Source organism: Hyla sarda, unplaced genomic scaffold, assembly GCF_029499605.1.
Source record: "Hyla sarda isolate aHylSar1 unplaced genomic scaffold, aHylSar1.hap1 scaffold_2922, whole genome shotgun sequence".
In the NCBI taxonomy this organism is placed as follows: domain Eukaryota; kingdom Metazoa; phylum Chordata; class Amphibia; order Anura; family Hylidae; genus Hyla; species Hyla sarda.
In genome coordinates this window covers 1-21,475 of record NW_026609632.1, presented here as the reverse complement: position 1 = coordinate 21,475, position 21,475 = coordinate 1, and the positions used below count along the sequence as shown (strand labels likewise).

At 48.4% G+C, this 21,475-nt stretch overlaps 1 protein-coding gene across 1 annotated transcript; it reads left to right on the top strand.

Moving 5' to 3' along the window:
• Positions 1–4,079: 4,079 nt before the first annotated feature.
• On the top strand, positions 4,080–19,586 carry LOC130327115 (intraflagellar transport protein 172 homolog; the record flags this gene model as incomplete). Its single annotated transcript, XM_056553382.1, has 8 exons — positions 4,080–4,206; positions 13,076–13,290; positions 13,366–13,489; positions 14,580–14,675; positions 14,907–15,068; positions 16,246–16,299; positions 19,314–19,417; positions 19,501–19,586. Coding segments are annotated over exons 4-8 (430 nt in total), but the record flags the coding sequence as incomplete, so codon positions are not given.
• Positions 19,587–21,475: the final 1,889 nt, after the last annotated feature.

The following is a 21,475-nucleotide window of genomic DNA, read 5'->3' as shown; positions in this document are numbered from 1 at the left end:
GATATATATATCACTGTCCTCTGGTGTCTTATATTACAGGTTGTATATAATGTCAGTATATAGGGGGGGGGTGAGGATATATATATCACTGTCCTCTGGTGTCTTATATTACAGGTTGTATATAATGTCAGTATATAGGGGGGGGGTGAGGATATATATATCACTGTCCTCTGGTGTCTTATATTACAGGCTGTATATAATGTCAGTATATAGGGGGGGGGGTGAGGATATATATATCACTGTCCTCTGGTGTCTTATATTACAGGTTGTATATAATGTCAGTATATAGGGGGGGGTGATGATATATATATCACTGTCCTCTGGTGTCTTATATTACAGGCTGTATATAATGTCAGTATATAGGGGGGGGGTGAGGATATATATATCACTGTCCTCTGGTGTCTTATATTACAGGTTGTATATAATGTCAGTATATAGGGGGGGTGAGGATATATATATCACTGTCCTCTGGTGTCTTATATTACAGGTTGTATATAATGTCAGTATATAGGGGGGGTGAGGATATATATATATCACTGTCCTCTGGTGTCTTATATTACAGGTTGTATATAATGTCAGTATATAGGGGGGGGGGTGAGGATATATATATATCACTGTCCTCTGGTGTCTTATATTACAGGTTGTATATAATGTCAGTATATAGGGGGGTGAGGATATATATATCACTGTCCTCTGGTGTCTTATATTACAGGCTGTATATAATGTCAGTATATAGGGGGGGGTGAGGATATATATATATCACTGTCCTCTGGTGTCTTATATTACAGGTTGTGTATAATGTCAGTATATAGGGGGGGGGGGTGAGGATATATATATATTACTGTCCTCTGGTGTCTATATTACAGGTTGTATATAATATCAGTATATAGGGGGGGTGAGGATATATATATCACTTATATAATGTCAGTATATAGGGGGGGGGGTGAGGATATATATATATATCACTGTCCTCTGGTGTCTTATATTACAGGTTGTATATAATGTCAGTATATAGGGGGGGGGGGGTGAGGATATATATATCACTGTCCTCTGGTGTCTTATATTACAGGTTGTATATAATGTCAGTATATAGGGGGGGGGGGGTGAGGATATATATATCACTGTCCTCTGGTGTCTTATATTACAGGTTGTATATAATGTCAGTATATAGGGGGGGGGGTGAGGATATATATATATCACTGTCCTCTGGTGTCTTATATTACAGGTTGTATATAATGTCAGTATATAGGGGGGGGTGAGGATATATATATCACTGTCCTCTGGTGTCTTTTATATTACAGGTTGTATATAATGTCAGTATATAGGAGGGGGGGGTGAGGATATATATATCACTGTCCTCTGGTGTTTTATATTACAGGTTGTATATAATGTCAGTATATAGGGGGGGGGGTGAGGATATATATATCACTGTCCTCTGGTGTCTTATATTACAGGTTGTATATAATGTCAGTATATAGGGGGGGGGTGAGGATATATATATCACTGTCCTCTGGTGTCTTATATTACAGGCTGTATATAATGTCAGTATATAGGGGGGGGTGAGGATATATATATCACTGTCCTCTGGTGTCTTATATTACAGGTTGTATATAATGTCAGTATATAGGGGGGGGGGGTGAGGATATATATATCACTGTCCTCTGGTGTCTTATATTACAGGTTGTATATAATGTCAGTATATAGGGGGGGGGTGAGGATATATATATCACTGTCCTCTGGTGTCTTATATTACAGGCTGTATATAATGTCAGTATATAGGGGGGGGTGAGGATATATATATCACTGTCCTCTGGTGTCTTATATTACAGGTTGTATATAATGTCAGTATATAGGGGGGGGTGAGGATATATATATCACTGTCCTCTGGTGTCTTATATTACAGGCTGTATATAATGTCAGTATATAGGGGGGGTGAGGATATATATATCACTGTCCTCTGGTGTCTTATATTACAGGTTGTATATAATGTCAGTATATAGGGGGGGGTGAGGATATATATATCACTGTCCTCTGGTGTCTTATATTACAGGTTGTATATAATGTCAGTATATAGGGGGGGGGGGTGAGGATATATATATCACTGTCCTCTGGTGTCTTATATTACAGGTTGTATATAATGTCAGTATATAGGGGGGGGGGGGTGAGGATATATATATATCACTGTCCTCTGGTGTCTTATATTACAGGCTGTATATAATGTCAGTATATAGGGGGGGGGGGTGAGGATATATATATATCACTGTCCTCTGGTGTCTTATATTACAGGTTGTATATAATGTCAGTATATAGGGGGGGGGGTGAGGATATATATATCACTGTCCTCTGGTGTCTTATATTACAGGTTGTATATAATGTCAGTATATAGGGGGGGTGAGGATATATATATCACTGTCCTCTGGTGTCTTATATTACAGGTTGTATATAATGTCAGTATATAGGGGGGGGTGAGGATATATATATATCACTGTCCTCTGGTGTCTTATATTACAGGTTGTATATAAGGTCAGTATATAGGGGGAGGGTGAGGATATATATATATCACTGTCCTCTGGTGTCTTATATTACAGGCTGTATATAATGTCAGTATATAGGGGGGTGGTGAGGATATATATATATCACTGTCCTCTGGTGTCTTATATTACAGGTTGTATATAATGTCAGTATATAGGGGGGGGTGAGGATATATATATCACTGTCCTCTGGTGTCTTATATTACAGGTTGTATATAATGTCAGTATATAGGGGGGGGGTGAGGATATATATATATCACTGTCCTCTGATGTCTTATATTACAGGTTGTATATAATGTCAGTATATAGGGGGGGGGGTGAGGATATATATATCACTGTCCTCTGGTGTCTTATATTACAGGTTGTATATAATGTCAGTATATAGGGGGGGGGTGAGGATATATATATATCACTGTCCTCTGGTGTCTTATATTACAGGCTGTATATAATGTCAGTATATAGGGGGGGGGTGAGGATATATATATATCACTGTCCTCTGGTGTCTTATATTACAGGCTGTATATAATGTCAGTATATAGGGGGGGGGTGAGGATATATATATATCACTGTCCTCTGGTGTCTTATATTACAGGCTGTGTATAATGTCAGTATATAGGGGGGGTGAGGATATATATATATCACTGTCCTCTGGTGTCTTATATTACAGGCTGTATATAATGTCAGTATATAGGGGGGGGTGAGGATATATATATCACTGTCCTCTGGTGTCTTATATTACAGGTTGTATATAATGTCAGTATATAGGGGGGGGGGTGAGGATATATATATCACTGTCCTCTGGTGTCTTATATTACAGGCTGTATATAATGTCAGTATATAGGGGGGGTGAGGATATATATATATATATCACTGTCCTCTGGTGTCTTATATTACAGGTTGTATATAATGTCAGTATATAGGGGGGGGGGTGAGGATATATATATCACTGTCCTCTGGTGTCTTATATTACAGGTTGTATATAATGTCAGTATATAGGGGGGGGTGAGGATATATATATCACTGTCCTCTGGTGTCTTATATTACAGGTTGTATATAATGTCAGTATATAGGGGGGGGGGGGTGAGGATATATATATCACTGTCCTCTGGTGTCTTATATTACAGGTTGTATATAATGTCAGTATATAGGGGGGGGGGGTGAGGATATATATATCACTGTCCTCTGGTGTCTTATATTACAGGTTGTATATAATGTCAGTATATAGGGGGGGGGGTGAGGATATATATATCACTGTCCTCTGGTGTCTTATATTACAGGTTGTATATAATGTCAGTATATAGGGGGGGGGGTGAGGATATATATATATCACTGTCCTCTGGTGTCTTATATTACAGGTTGTATATAATGTCAGTATATAGGGGGGGGGGTGAGGATATATATATATCACTGTCCTCTGGTGTCTTATATTACAGGCTGTATATAATGTCAGTATATAGGGGGGGGGGTGAGGATATATATATCTCACTGTCCTCTGGTGTCTTATATAACAGGTTGTATATAATGTCAGTATATAGGGGGGGGGGGGTGAGGATATATAGGTCGGTGACCTGTAATCTTTCGTCTTAGTATTTCGGGTAAAGGAATCTTGTCCGGTCATGCAGATGGGACCATCGTCCGCTATTTCTTTGATGATGAAGGATCTGGAGAGTCTCAGGTACGTGGTATATAGGTCACATAAGATCTCCTGTATGTATATATCACATGATGATGAGATCTCCTGTATGTATATATCACATGATGATGAGATCTCCTGTATGTATATATCACATGATGAGATCTCCTGTATGTATAGGTCACATGATGATAAGATCTCCTGTATGTATAGGTCACATGATGAGATATTCTGTATGTATAGGTCACATGAGATCTCCTGTATGTATAGGTCACATGATGATGAGATCTCCTGTATGTATATATCACATGATGATGAGATCTCCTGTATGTATATATCACATGATGATGAGATCTCCTGTAGGTATAGGTCACTGTTACGCCGAGCGCTCCGGGTCCCCGCTCCTCCCCGGAGCGCTCGCTTCACCTCCTCCGCTGCAGCGCTCCGGTCACGTCCTCTGACCCGGGGCGCTGCGATCCTGCTGCCAGCCGGGATGCGATTCGCGATGCGGGTAGCGCCCGCTCGCGATGCGCACCCCGGCTCCCCTACCTGACTCGCTCCCCGTCTGTTCTGTCCCGGCGCGCGCGGCCCCGCTCCCTAGGGCGCGCGCGCGCCGGGTCTCTGCGATTTAAAGGGCCACTGCGCCGCTGATTGGCGCAGTGGTTCCAATTAGGGTTTTCACCTGTGCACTTCCCTATATTACCTCACTTCCCTTGCACTCCCTTGCCGGATCTTGTTGCCTTAGTGCCAGTGAAAGCGTTCCTTGTGTGTTCCTTGCCTGTGTTTCCAGACCTTCTGCCGTTGCCCCTGACTACGATCCTTGCTGCCTGCCCCGACCTTCTGCTACGTCCGACCTTGCTTCTGCCTACTCCCTTGTACCGCGCCTATCTTCAGCAGCCAGAGAGGTGAGCCGTTGCTAGTGGATACGACCTGGTCACTACCGCCGCAGCAAGACCATCCCGCTTTGCGGCGGGCTCTGGTGAAAACCAGTAGTGGCTTAGAACCGGTCCACTAGCACGGTCCACGCCAATCCCTCTCTGGCACAGAGGGTCCACTACCTGCCAGCCGGCATCGTGACAGTAGATCCGGCCATGGATCCCGCTGAAGTTCCTCTGCCAGTTGTCGCTGACCTCACCACGGTGGTCGCCCAGCAGTCACAACAGATTGCGCAACAAGGCCAACAGCTGTCTCAACTGACCGTTTTGCTACAACAGTTGCTACCACAGCTTCAGCAGTCATCTCCTCCGCCAGCTCCTGCACCTCCTCCGCAGCGAGTGGCCGCTCCTGGGATACGCTTATCCTTGCCGGATAAGTTTGATGGGGACTCTAAGTTTTGCCGTGGCTTCCTTTCCCAATGTTCCCTGCATCTGGAGATGATGTCGGACCTGTTTCCCACTGAAAGGTCTAAGGTGGCTTTCGTAGTCAGTCTTCTGTCCGGAAAAGCCCTGTCATGGGCCACACCGCTCTGGGACCGCAATGACCCCGTCACTGCCTCTGTACACTCCTTCTTCTCGGAAATCCGAAGTGTCTTTGAGGAACCTGCCCGAGCCTCTTCTGCTGAGACTGCCCTGTTGAACCTGGTCCAGGGTAATTCTTCCGTTGGCGAGTATGCCGTACAATTCCGTACACTTGCTTCAGAATTGTCCTGGAATAATGAGGCCCTCTGCGCGACCTTCAAAAAAGGCCTATCCAGCAACATTAAAGATGTTCTGGCCGCACGAGAAATTCCTGCTAATCTACATGAACTTATTCACCTAGCCACTCGCATTGACATGCGTTTTTCTGAAAGGCGTCAGGAACTCCGCCAAGATATGGACTCTGTTCGCACGAGGCGTTTCGTCTCCTCGGCTCCTCTCTCCTCTGGTCCCCTGCAATCTGTTCCTGTGCCTCCCGCCGTGGAGGCTATGCAGGTCGACCGGTCTCGCCTGACACCTCAAGAGAGGACACGACGCCGTATGGAGAACCTCTGCCTGTACTGTGCTAGTACCGAACACTTCCTGAGGGATTGTCCTATCCGTCCTCCCCGCCTGGAAAGACGTACGCTGACTCCGCACAAAGGTGAGACAGTCCTTGATGTCTACTCTGCTTCTCCACGTCTTACTGTGCCTGTGCGGATGTCTGCTTCTGCCTTCTCCTTCTCTACAGTGGCCTTCTTGGACTCTGGTTCTGCAGGAAATTTTATTTTGGCCTCTCTCGTCAACAGGTTCAACATCCCAGTGACCAGTCTCGCCAGACCCCTCTACATCAATTGTGTAAATAATGAAAGATTGGACTGTACCATACGTTTCCGCACGGAGCCCCTTCTTATGAGCATCGGATCTCATCATGAGAGGATTGAACTTTTGGTCCTCCCCAATTGCACCTCGGAGATTCTCCTTGGACTTCCCTGGCTTCAACTTCATTCCCCAACCCTGGATTGGTCCACTGGGGAGATCAAGAGTTGGGGGTCCTCTTGTTCCAAGAACTGTCTAAAACCGGTTCCCAGTAACCCTTGCCGTAACTCTGTGGTTCCTCCAGTAACCGGTCTCCCTAAGGCCTATATGGACTTCGCGGATGTTTTCTGCAAAAAACAAGCTGAGACTCTACCTCCTCACAGGCCTTATGATTGCCCTATCGACCTCCTCCCGGGTACTACTCCACCCCGGGGCAGAATTTATCCTCTCTCTGCCCCAGAGACTCTTGCCATGTCCGAATACGTCCAGGAGAATCTAAAAAGGGGCTTTATCCGTAAATCCTCCTCTCCTGCTGGAGCCGGATTTTTCTTTGTCTCCAAAAAAGATGGCTCCCTACGTCCTTGCATTGACTACCGCGGTCTTAATAAAATCACGGTTAAGAACCGCTACCCCTTACCCCTCATCTCTGAACTCTTTGATCGCCTCCAAGGTGCCCACATCTTCACTAAATTGGACTTAAGAGGCGCCTATAACCTCATCCGCATCAGAGAGGGGGACGAGTGGAAAACGGCATTTAACACCAGAGATGGACACTTTGAGTATCTGGTCATGCCCTTTGGACTGTGCAATGCCCCTGCCGTCTTCCAAGACTTTGTCAATGAAATTTTTCGTGATTTATTATACTCCTGTGTTGTGGTATATCTGGACGATATCCTAATTTTTTCTGCCAATCTAGAGGAACACCGCCGGCATGTCCGTATGGTTCTTCAGAGACTTCGTGACAACCAACTCTATGCCAAAATTGAGAAATGTCTGTTTGAATGCCAATCTCTTCCTTTTCTAGGATATTTGGTCTCTGGCCAGGGACTACAGATGGATCCAGACAAACTCTCTGCCGTCTTAAATTGGCCACGCCCCTCCGGACTCCGTGCTATCCAACGCTTTTTGGGGTTCGCCAATTATTACAGGCAATTTATTCCACATTTTTCTACCATTGTGGCTCCTATCGTGGCTTTAACCAAGAAAAATGCTGATCCCAAGTCCTGGCCTCCTCAAGCAGAAGACTCCTTTAAACAACTCAAGTCTGCCTTTTCTTCGGCTCCCGTGCTCTCCAGACCTGACCCTTCCAAACCCTTCCTATTGGAGGTTGATGCCTCCTCAGTAGGAGCTGGAGCTGTTCTTCTACAAAAAAATCCTTCCGGGCATGCTGTCACTTGTGGTTTTTTCTCTAGGACCTTCTCTCCAGCGGAGAGGAACTACTCCATCGGGGATCGAGAGCTTCTAGCCATTAAATTAGCACTTGAGGAATGGAGGCATCTGCTGGAGGGATCAAGATTTCCTGTTATTATCTACACCGACCACAAGAACCTCTCCTACCTCCAGTCTGCCCAACGGCTGAATCCTCGCCAGGCCCGGTGGTCTCTGTTCTTTGCCCGATTTAATTTTGAGATTCACTTTCGTCCTGCCGATAAGAACATTAGAGCCGATGCTCTCTCTCGTTCCTCGGATGCCTCAGAAGTTGATCTCCCTCCGCAACACATCATTCCACCTGACTGCCTGATCTCCACTTCTCCTGCCTCCATCAGACAGACCCCTCCAGGAAAGACCTTTGTTTCTCCACGCCAACGCCTCGGAATCCTCAAATGGGGTCACTCCTCCCATCTCGCAGGTCATGCGGGCATCAAGAAATCTGTGCAACTCATCTCCCGCTTCTATTGGTGGCCGACTCTGGAGACGGATGTTGGGGACTTTGTGCGAGCCTGCACTATCTGTGCCCGGGATAAGACTCCTCGCCAGAAGCCCGCTGGTTTTCTTCATCCTCTGCCTGTCCCCGAACAGCCTTGGTCTCTGATTGGTATGGATTTTATTACTGATTTACCCCCTTCCCGTGGCAACACCGTTATTTGGGTGGTCGTTGATCGATTCTCCAAAATGGCACATTTCATTCCTCTTCCTGGTCTTCCTTCTGCGCCTCAGTTGGCTAAACAATTTTTTGTACACATTTTTCGTCTTCACGGGTTGCCTACGCAGATTGTCTCGGATAGAGGGGTCCAATTCGTGTCTAAATTCTGGAGAGCTCTCTGTAAACAACTCAAGATTAAATTAAATTTTTCCTCTGCATATCATCCCCAGTCCAATGGACAAGTAGAAAGAATTAACCAGATCCTGGGTGATTATTTGCGACATTTTGTTTCCTCCCGCCAGGATGACTGGGCAGATCTCCTTCCATGGGCCGAATTCTCGTATAACTTCAGGGTCTCTGAATCTTCCTCCAAATCCCCATTTTTCGTGGTGTACGGCCGTCACCCTCTTCCCCCCCTCCCTACCCCCTTGCCCTCTGGTCTGCCCGCTGTGGATGAAATTTCTCGTGACCTTTCCATTATATGGAGAGAGACCCAAAATTCTCTCTTACAGGCTTCTTCACGCATGAAGAGGTTCGCGGATAAGAAAAGAAGAGCTCCCCCCGTTTTTTCCCCTGGAGACAAGGTATGGCTCTCCGCTAAATATGTCCGCTTCCGTGTCCCTAGCTACAAGTTGGGACCACGCTATCTTGGTCCTTTCAAAATTCTGTGTCAAATTAATCCTGTCTCTTATAAACTTCTTCTTCCTCCTTCTCTTCGTATCCCTAATGCCTTTCACGTCTCTCTTCTCAAACCACTCATCCTCAACCGTTTTTCTCCCAAATCTGTTCCTCCCACTCCTGTTTCCGGCTCCTCGGACGTCTTCTCGGTCAAGGAGATTTTGGCTGCCAAAAAGGTCAGAGGAAAAAATTTTTTTTTAGTAGACTGGGAGGGTTGTGGTCCTGAAGAGAGATCCTGGGAACCTGAGGACAACATCCTTGACAAAAGTCTGCTCCTCAGGTTCTCAGGCTCCAAGAAGAGGGGGAGACCCAAGGGGGGGGGTACTGTTACGCCGAGCGCTCCGGGTTCCCGCTCCTCCCCGGAGCGCTCGCTTCACCTCCTCCGCTGCAGCGCTCCGGTCACGTCCTCTGACCCGGGGCGCTGCGATCCTGCTGCTAGCCGGGATGCGATTCGCGATGCGGGTAGCGCCCGCTCGCGATGCGCACCCCGGCTCTCCTACCTGACTCGCTCCCCGTCTGTTCTGTCCCGGCGCGCGCGGCCCCGCTCCCTAGGGCGCGCGCGCGCCGGGTCTCTGCGATTTAAAGGGCCACTGCGCCGCTGATTGGCGCAGTGGTTCCAATTAGAGTTATCACCTGTGCACTCCCTATATTACCTCACTTCCCTTGCACTCCCTTGCCGGATCTTGTTGCCTTAGTGCCAGTGAAAGCGTTCCTTGTGTGTCCCTTGCCAGTGTTTCCAGACCTTCTGCCGTTGCCCTTGACTACGATCCTTGCTGCCTGCCCCGACCTTCTGCTACGTCCGACCTTGCTTCTGCCTACTCCCTTGTACCGCGCCTATCTTCAGCAGCCAGAGAGGTGAGCCGTTGCTAGTGGATACGACCTGGTCACTACCGCCGCAGCAAGACCATCCCGCTTTGCGGCGGGCTCTGGTGAAAACCAGTAGTGGCTTAGAACCGGTCCACTAGCACGGTCCACGCCAATCCCTCTCTGGCACAGAGGGTCCACTACCTGCCAGCCGGCATCGTGACAGTCACATGATGAGATCTCCTGTATGTATAGGTCACATGATGAGATCTCCTGTATGTATATATCACATGATGATAAGATCTCCTGTATGTATAGGTCACATGATGAGATATTCTGTATGTATAGGTCACATAAGATCTCCTGTATGTATATATCACATGATGATGAGATCTCCTGTATGTATATATCACATGATGATAAGATCTCCTGTATGTATAGGTCATATGATGATGAGATCTTCTGTATGTATAGGTCACATGATCAGGAGATCTCCTGTATGTATAGGTCACATGATGAGATCTCCTGTATGTATAGGTCACATGATGAGATCTCCTGTATGTATAGGTCACATGATGATGAGATCTCCTGTATGTATAGGTCACATGATGAGATCTCCTGTATGTATAGGTCACATGATGATAAGATCTCCTGTATGTATATATCACATGATGAGATCTCCTGTATATATAGGTCATATGATGAGATCTCCTGTATGTATAGGCCACATGATCAGGAGATCTCCTGTATGTCTAGGTCACATGATGAGATCTCCTGTATGTATATATCACATGATGATGAGATCTCCTGTATGTATATATCACATGATGATAAGATCTCCTGTATGTATATATCACATGATGATGAGATCTCCTGTATGTATAGGTCACATGATGAGATCTCCTGTATGTATAGGTCACATGATGAGATCTCCTGTATGTATATATCACATGATGATGAGATCTCCTGTATGTATAGGTCACATGATGAGATCTCCTGTATGTATAGGTCACATGATGAGATATTCTGTATGTATAGGTCACATGATGATGAGATCTCCTGTATGTATATATCACATGATGATGAGATCTCCTGTATGTATATATCACATGATGATAAGATCTCCTGTATGTATATATCACATGATGATGAGATCTCCTGTATGTATAGGTCACATGATGAGATCTCCTGTATGTATAGGTCACATGATGATGAGATCTCCTGTATGTATATATCACATGATGATGAGATCTCCTGTATGTATATATCACATGATGATGAGATCTCCTGTATGTATATATCACATGATGATGAGATCTCCTGTATGTATAGGTCACATGATGATGAGATCTCCTGTATGTATAGGTCACATGATGATGAGATCTCCTGTATGTATAGGTCACATGATGATGAGATCTCCTGTATGTATATATGACATGATGATGAGATCTCCTGTATGTATAGGTCACATGATGATGAGATCTCCTGTATGTATAGGTCACATGATGATGAGATCTCCTGTATGTATAGGTCACATGATGATGAGATCTCCTGTATGTATATATCACATGATGATGAGATCTCCTGTATGTATATGTCACATGATGATGAGATCTCCTGTATGTATAGGTCACATGATGATGAGATCTCCTGTATGTATATATCACATGATGATGAGATCTCCTGTATGTATAGGTCACATGATGAGATCTCCTGTATGTATAGGTCACATGATGATGAGATCTCCTGTATGTATATATCACATGATGATGAGATCTCCTGTATGTATATATCACATGATGATGAGATCTCCTGTATGTATAGGTCACATGATGATGAGATCTCCTGTATGTATAGGTCACATGATGATGAGATCTCCTGTATGTATAGGTCACATGATGATGAGATCTCCTGTATGTATATATGACATGATGATGAGATCTCCTGTATGTATAGGTCACATGATGATGAGATCTCCTGTATGAATATGTCACATGATGATGAGATCTCCTGTATGTATAGGTCACATGATGATGAGATCTCCTGTATGAATATGTCACATGATGATGAGATCTCCTGTATGTATAGGTCACATGATGATGAGATCTCCTGTATGTATATATCACATGATGATGAGATCTCCTGTATGTATATATCACATGATGATGAGATCTCCTGTATGTATATATCACATGATGATAAGATCTCCTGTATGTATATATCACATGATGATGAGATCTCCTGTATGTATATATCACATGATGATGAGATCTCCTGTATGTATAGGTCACATGATGATAGGATCTTCTGTATGTTTAAGTCACATGATGAGATCTCCTGTATGTATAGGTCACATGATGAGATATTCTGTATGTATAGGTCACATGAGATCTCCTGTATGTATAGGTCACATGATGATGAGATCTCCTGTATGTATATATCACATGATGATGAGATCTCCTGTATGTATAGGTCACATGATGATAGGATCTTCTGTATGTTTAAGTCACATGATGAGATCTCCTGTATGTATAGGTCACATGATGAGATATTCTGTATGTATAGGTCACATGAGATCTCCTGTATGTATAGGTCACATGATGATGAGATCTCCTGTATGTATATATCACATGATGAGATATTCTGTATGTATAGGTCACATGAGATCTCCTGTATGTATAGGTCACATGATGATAAGATCTCCTGTATGTATAGGTCACATGATGAGATCTCCTGTATGTATAGGTCACATGATGAGATCTCCTGTATGTATAGGTCATATGATGATGAGATCTTCTGTATGTATAGGTCACATGATCAGGAGATCTCCTGTATGTCTAGGTCACATGATGAGATCTCCTGTATATATAGGTCACATGATGAGATCTCCTGTATGTATAGGTCACATGATGATGAGATCTCCTGTATGTCTAGGTCACATGATGAGATCTCCTGTATATATAGGTCACATGATGAGATCTCCTGTATGTATAGGTCACATGATGATGAGATCTTCTGTATGTATAGGTCACATGATCAGGAGAGCTGTATACCACCCCTTATAAAGATCCGGAAATCTACTGTATGTTCCGACCCTATAGCACCCGTTAATGTCTGCTGGGTATTTTTTCAGGGAAAGCTGGCCACCCACCCGTGCCCACCGTACGCCCTGGCCTGGGCATCGTGCAGCATTGTGGCTGGTGGTTGTGATAAAAAGCTGGTGGCTTACGGGAGAGAAGGACAGGTCATCCAGACGTTTGACTACAGCCGGGACCCCACTGAACGGGAGCTGAGTGTGGCCGTCACCAGTCCCAGTGGGCAGTCTGTGGTAGTGGGCAGCCATGACAGGTAGGATGAGGGTACACAGGGCTCCACTATGGGCCCACCACCCCCTGCTCCCTTCTCATCATCCTTCTTCTGCAGACTACGAGTGTTGAACTGGAGCCCCCGCAGGGGATTGTGGGAAGAAGCCCGACCCAAAGACATTCCCAACCTGTACAGCATCACAGCCCTGGCCTGGAAGAGGGACGGCTCTCGGCTCTGTGCGGTAAGTACACCTCAATACTGATTTGTGTGTGTGGGAGGGGGCCGGGTGTGTGTGTGAGTGTGGGAGGGGGCTGGAAATGTGTGTGTGTGTGTGGGAGGGGGGCTGTATGTTTTTGTGGGAGGGGGCTGTATGTGTTTGTGGGAGGGGGCTGTATGTGTTTGTGGGAGGGGGATGGATGTGTGTGTGGGAGGGGGATGCAAGTGTGTGTGGGAGGGGGATGCAAGTGTGTGTGGGAGGGGGATGCAAGTGTGTGTGGGAGGGGGATGCAAGTGTGTGTGGGAGGGGGCCGGATGTGTGTGTGGGAGGGGGCCGGATGTGTGTGTGTGGGAGGGGGCCGGATGTGTGTGTGTGGGAGGGGGCCGGATGTGTGTGTGTGTGGGAGGGGGCCGGATGTGTGTGTGGGAGGGGGCCGGGTGTGTGTGTGGGAGGGGGCCGGGTGTGTGTGTGGGAGGGGGCCGGGTGTGTGTGTGGGAGGGGGCCGGATGTGTGTGTGTGTGTGTGGGAGGGGGCCGGATGTGTGTGTGTGTGTGGGAGGGGGCTGGATGTGTGTGTGTGTGTGTGGGAGGGGGCCGGATGTGTGTGTGTGTGTGTGGGAGGGGGCCGGATGTGTGTGTGTGTGGGAGGGGGCCGGATGTGTATGTGGGAGGGGGCTGGATGTATGTGTATGTGAGAGGGGGCCGGATGTGTGTATGTGGGAGGGGGCCGGATGTGTGTGTGTGTGGGAGGGGGCCGGATGTGTGTGTGGGAGGGGGCCGGGTGTGTGTGTGGGAGGGGGCCGGATGTGTGTGTGTGTGTGGGAGGGGGCCGGATGTGTGTGTGTGGGAGGGGGCCTGGATGTGTGTGTGTGGGAGGGGGCCGGATGTGTATGTGGGAGGGGGCCGGATGTGTATGTGGGAGGGGGCCGGATGTGTATGTGGGAGGGGGCCGGATGTGTATGTGGGAGGGGGCCGGATGTATGTGTATGTGAGAGGGGGCTGGATGTGTTTGTGGGAGGGTGTAGGATATGTGGGTGAAAGGGGGCTGGTTGTGTATGTGGGAGGGGCTGACTTGTGTGGGAGGGGCCAATGACTGATACATTTGCTCTCTTTAGGGCACGCTGTGTGGAGGAGTGGAGCAGTTCGACTGCTGCCTGCGACGTACAGTCTACAAAAACAAGTTTGAAATGACCTATGTGGGGCCAAGTCAGGTAAAGAACCCATGTGACTCGGGAGAATAGGATCCCCCACACTCTGGACCTGGTGTGGGGCAGAGGTTTCGGGTGGTGTGGGGCAGAGGAGTCTGTGCTGAACAGAGGTTTCGGGTGGTGTGGGGCAGAGGAGTCTGTGCTGAGCAGAGGTTTCAGAGCGTTGCGGAGGTGTCAGCTGAGCAGAGGTTTCAGAGCGGTGCGGAGGTGTCAGGCCATGTGTTTTGTGTCCAGGTGATTGTGAAGAACCTCTCCTCGGGGACCCGTGTGGTCCTGAAGTCTCACTACAACTATGAGGTGGATGAGGTGAAGATTATGGGGAAGGATCGGTTCCTGGTCGCTCATACATCGGACACCTTACTCCTTGGAGACCTGCTTACCAACCGGCTCAGTGAGGTATGACCCTATTCTACCAGATGTGCCTGGCTCAATGAGGTATGACCCTATTCTACCAGATGTGCCCGGCTCAGTGAGGTATGACCCTATTCTACCAGATGTGCCCGGCTCAGTGAGGTATGACCCTATTCTACCAGATGTGCCTGGCTCAGTGAGGTATGACCCTATTCTACCAGATGTGCCTGTCTCAGTGAGGTATGACCCTATTCTACCAGATGTGCCTCGCTCAGTGAGGTACGACCCTATTCTACCAGATGTGCCTGGCTCAGTGAGGTATGACCCTATTCTACCTGATGTGCCCGGCTCAGTGAGGGAGGACTCAGTACTACCAGATGCACCCGGCTCAGTGAGGGAGGACTCAGTACTACCAGATGTGCCCGGCTCAGTGAGGGAGGACTCAGTACTACCAGATGTATCCGGCTCAGTGAGGGAGGACTCAGTACTACAAGATGTGCCCGGCTCAGTGAGGGAGGACTCAGTACTACCAGATGTGCCCGGCTCAGTGAGGGATGACTCGGTACTACCAGATGTGCCCGGCTCAGTGAGGGATGACACGGTACTACCAGGTGTACCCGGCTCAGTGAGGGATGACTCGGTACTACCAGATGTACCCGGCTCAGTGAGGGATGACTCGGTACTACCAGATGTGCCCGGCTCAGTGAGGGATGACTCGGTACTACCAGATGTGCCCGGCTCAGTGAGGGATGACTCGGTACTACCAGATGTACCCGGCTCAGTGAGGGATGACTCGGTACTACCAGATGTGCCCAGCTCAGTGAGGGATGACTCGGTACTACCAGATGTGCCCGGCTCAGTGAGGGAGGACTCGGTACTACCAGATGTACCCGGCTCAGTGAGGGAGGACTCGGTACTACCAGATGTACCCGGCTCAGTGAGGGAGGACTCAGTACTACCAGATGTGCCCGGCTCAGTGAGGGAGGACTCAGTACTACCAGATGTACCCGGCTCAGTGAGGGAGGACTCAGTACTACCTGATGTACCCGGCTCAGTGAGGGAGGACTCAGTACTACCAGATGTGCCCGGCTCAGTGAGGGAGGACTCAGTACTACCTGATGTACCCGGCTCAGTGAGGGATGACTTGGTACTACCAGATGTGCCCGGCTCGGGGAGGTAAGATCCGGACTGATCCCTCTGTTCTCGTGTCTTCTCTCTGCAGGTGGCCTGGCCGGGATCCGGAGGCAATGAGAAATTCTTCTTTGAAAATGAGAATGTAAGAATTGGGGCTCCATACCCACAAAATACTCCAACCATCCACTGTACCCATTACACTACTACTACAACCATCCACTGTACCCAACACACTACTACTCCAACCATCCACTGTACCCAACATACTACTACTCCAACCGTCCACTGTACCCAACATACTACTACTCCAACCATCCACTGTACCCAACACACTACTACTCCAACCATCCACTGTACCCAACATACTACTACTCCAACCATCCACTGTACCCAACACACTACTACTCCAACCATCCACTGTACCCAACATACTACTACTCCAACCATCCACTGTACCCAACGTACTACTACTCCAACCATCCACTGTACCCTACATACTACTACTCCAACCATCCACTGTACCCGACATACTACTACTCCAACCATCCACTGTACCCGACACACTACTACTCCAACCATCCACTGTACCCGACATACTACTACTCCAACCATCCACTGTACCCAACATACTACTACTCCAACCATCCACTGTACCCTACATACTACTACTCCAACCATCCACTGTACCCGACATACTACTACTCCAACCATCCACTGTACCCGACACACGAATACTCCAACCATCCACTGTACCCGACACACTAATACTCCAACCATCCACTGTACCCGACACACTAATACTCCAACCATCCACTGTACCCGACACACTAATACTCCAACCATCCACTGTACCCAACATACTACTACTCCAACTGTCCACTGTACCCAACATACTACTACTCCAACCGTCCACTGTACCCAACATACTACTACTCCAACCGTCCACTGTACCCAACATACTACTACTCCAACCGTCCACTGTACCCAACATACTACTACTCCAACCGTCCACTGTACCCAACATACTACTACTACAACCGTCCACTGTACCCAACATACTACTACTACAACCGTCCACTGTACCCAACATACTACTACACCAACCATCCACTGTACCCAACATACTACTACTCCAACCATCCACTGTACCCGACATACTACTACTCCAACCATCCACTTTACCCGACACACTAATACTCCAACCATCCACTGTACCCGACACACTAATACTCCAACCATCCACTGTACCCGACACACTACTACTCCAACCATCCACTGTACCTGACATACTACTACTCCAACCATCCACTGCACCCGACATACTACTACTCCAACCACCCACTGTACCCAACATACTACTACACAAACCATCCACTGTACCCAACATACTACTACTCCAACCGTCCACTGTACCCAACATACTACTACTCCAACCGTCCACTGTACCCAACATACTACTACTCCAACCGTCCACTGTACCCAACATACTACTACTCCAACCGTCCACTGTACCCAACATACTACTACTCCAACCGTCCACTGTACCCAACATACTACTACTCCAACCATCCACTGTACCCAACATACCACTACTCCAACCATCCACTGTACCCAGTATACTACTACTCCAACCATCCACTGTACCCAACATACTACTACTCCAACCGTCCACTGTACCCAACATACCACTACTCCAACCATCCACTGTACCCAACATACCACTACTCCAACCATCCACTGTACCCAACATACTACTACTCCAACCATCCCCTGTACCCATTATACTACTACTCCAACTAGAGATGAGCGAACTTACAGTAAATTCGATTCGTCACGAACTTCTCGGCTCGGCAGTTGATGCCTTATCCTGCATAAATGAGTTCAGCCTTCAGGTGCTCCGGTGGGCTGGAAAAGGTGAATACATTCCTAGGAAAGAGTCTCTTAGGACTGTATCCACCTTTTCCAGCCCACCGGCGCACCGGAAAGCTGAACTAATTTATGCAGGAAAAGTCATCAACTGCCGAGCTGAGAAGTTCGTAACGAATCTAATTTTCTGTAAGTTCGCTCATCTCTAACTCCAACCGTCCACTGTACCCAACACACTACTACTCCAACCATCCACTGCACCCAACATACTAATACTCCAACCATCCACTGTACCCAACATACTACTACTCCAACCATCCACTGTACCCAACATACTACTACTCCAACCATCCACTGTACCCAACATACTACTACTCCAACCATCCACTGTACCCAACATACTACTACTCCAACCATCCACTGTACCCAACATACTACTACTCCAACCATCCACTGTACCCAACATACTACTACTCCAACCATCCACTGTACCCAACATACTACTACTCCAACCATCCACTGTACCCATTATACTACTACTCCAACCATCCACTGTACCCATTATACTACTACTCCAACCATCCACTGTACCCAACATACTACTACTCCAACCGTCCACTGTACCCAACATACTACTACTCCAACCGTCCACTGTACCCAACATACCACTACTCCAACCATCCACTGTACCCATCATACTACTACTCCAACCATCCACTGTACCCATCATACCACTACTCCAACCATCCACTGTACCCATCATACTACTACTCCAACCATCCACTGTACCCAACATACTACTACTCCAACCATCCACTGTACCCAACATACTACTACTCCAACCATCCACTGTACCCATTATACTACTACTCCAACCATCCACTGTACCCAACATACTACTACTCCAACCATCCACTGTACCCAACATACTACTACTCCAACCATCCACTGTACCCAACATACTACTACTCCAACCGTCCACTGTACCCAAAATACCACTACTCCAACCGTCCACTGTACCCAACATACCACTACTCCAACCGTCCACTGTACCCAACATACCACTACTCCAACCGTCCACTGTACCCATCATACCACTACTCCAACCATCCACTGTACCCATCATACTACTACTCCAACCATCCACTGTACCCAACATACCACTACTCCAACCATCCACTGTACCCATCATACTACTACTCCAGCCGCTGACATACCGTTGCTCTTACCAGACACTGTTTCTCCTGTCCATGCTGGGATTTGTAGTCCTTACTCCTCTGTCTATGGCAGGTCTGTATGATCTTCAATGCGGGGGAGCTGACCCTGGTGGAGTATGGAAGCAACGAGATACTGGGGACTGTGCGTACGGAGTTCATGAACCCCCATCTGATCAGGTGAGGGGGCGTGTCTACTCTAGGGGCGGGGCCAAGGAAGCGGCAGAACGGGCAACATTTCTGACTGCTCCACCTCTTTATAGTGTACGGCTGAACGAGAGGCGACAGCGCGGCACAGAGGACAACAAGAAGCTGGCCTATCTGATAGACATGAAGACCATCGCTATAGGTAACCTCCCCCATACACTCACCTAGAGACCTACCCCCCATACAGAGACCTCCCCCCATACACTCACCTAGAGACCTACCCCCCCATACACTCACCTAGAGACCTACCCCCCCATACACTCACCTAGAGACCTACCCCCCCATACACTCACCTAGAGACCTACCCCCCCATACACTCACCTAGAGACCTACCCCCCCATACACTCACCTAGAGACCTACCCCCCCCATACAGAGACCTACCCCCCCATACAGAGACCTCCCCCATACACTCACCTAGAGACCTACCCCCCCATACACTCACCTAGAGACCTACCCCCCCATACACTCACCTAGAGACCTACCCCCCCATACACTCACCTAGAGACCTACCCCCCCATACACTCACCTAGAGACCTACCCCCCCATACACTCACCTAGAGACCTACCCCCCCATACACTCAACTAGAGACCTACCCCCCATACACTCACCTAGAGACCTACCCCCCATACACTCACCTAGAGACCTACCCCCCCATACAGAGACCTCCCCCATACACTCACCTAGAGACCTACCCCCCCATACACTCACCTAGAGACCTACCCCCCCATACACTCACCTAGAGACCTACCCCCCATACACTCACCTAGAGACCTACCCCCCCATACACTCACCTAGAGACCTACCCCCCCATACACTCACCTAGAGACCTACCCCCCCATACACTCACCTAGAGACCTACCCCCCCATACACTCACCTAGAGACCTACCCCCCCCATACAGAGACCTACCCCCCCATACAGAGACCTCCCCCATACACTCACCTAGAGACCTACCCCCCCATACACTCACCTAGAGACCTACCCCCCCCATACACTCACCTAGAGACCTACCCCCCCATACACTCACCTAGAGACCTACCCCCCCATACACTCACCTAGAGACCTACCCCCCCCATACACTCACCTAGAGACCTACCCCCCCCATACACTCAACTAGAGACCTACCCCCCCATACACTCACCTAGAGACCTACCCCCCATACACTCACCTAGAGACCTACCCCCCCATACAGAGACCTCCCCCATACACTCACCTAGAGACCTACCCCCCCCATACACTCACCTAGAGACCCCCCCATACACTCACCTAGAGACCTACCCCCCATACACTCACCTAGAGACCTACCCCCCCATACACTCACCTAGAGACCTACCCCCCCCATACACTCACCTAGAGACCCACCCCCATAAACTCAGAGACCCACCCCCATACACTCACTTAGAGACCCACCCCCATACAGAGACCTCCCCCCATACACTCACCTAGAGACCTACCCCCCATACAGAGGCCTCCCCCATACACTCACCTAGAGACCTACCCCCCCCATACAGAGACCTCCCCCATACACTCACCTAGAGACCTACCCCCCATACACTCACCTACAGACCTACCCCCCCCATACACTCACCTAGAGACCTCCCCCCCATACAGAGACCCACCCCCATACACTCACCTAGAGACCCACCCCCATACACTCACCTAGAGACCCACCTTCATACAGAGACCTCCCCCCATAAACTCACCTAGAGACCTACCCGCCATACAGAGACCTCCCCCCATACACTCACCTAGAGACCTACCCCCCCCCATACACTCACCTAGAGACCCCCCCCATACACTCACCTAGAGACCCCCCCCATACACTCACCTAGAGACCTACCCCCCATACACTCACCTAGAGACCTACCCCCCCATACACTCACCTAGAGACCCCCCCCATACACTCACCTAGAGACCTACCCCCCATACACTCACCTAGAGACCTACCCCCCCATACACTCACCTAGAGACCTACCCCCCCCATACACTCACCTAGAGACCCACCCCCATAAACTCAGAGACCCACCCCC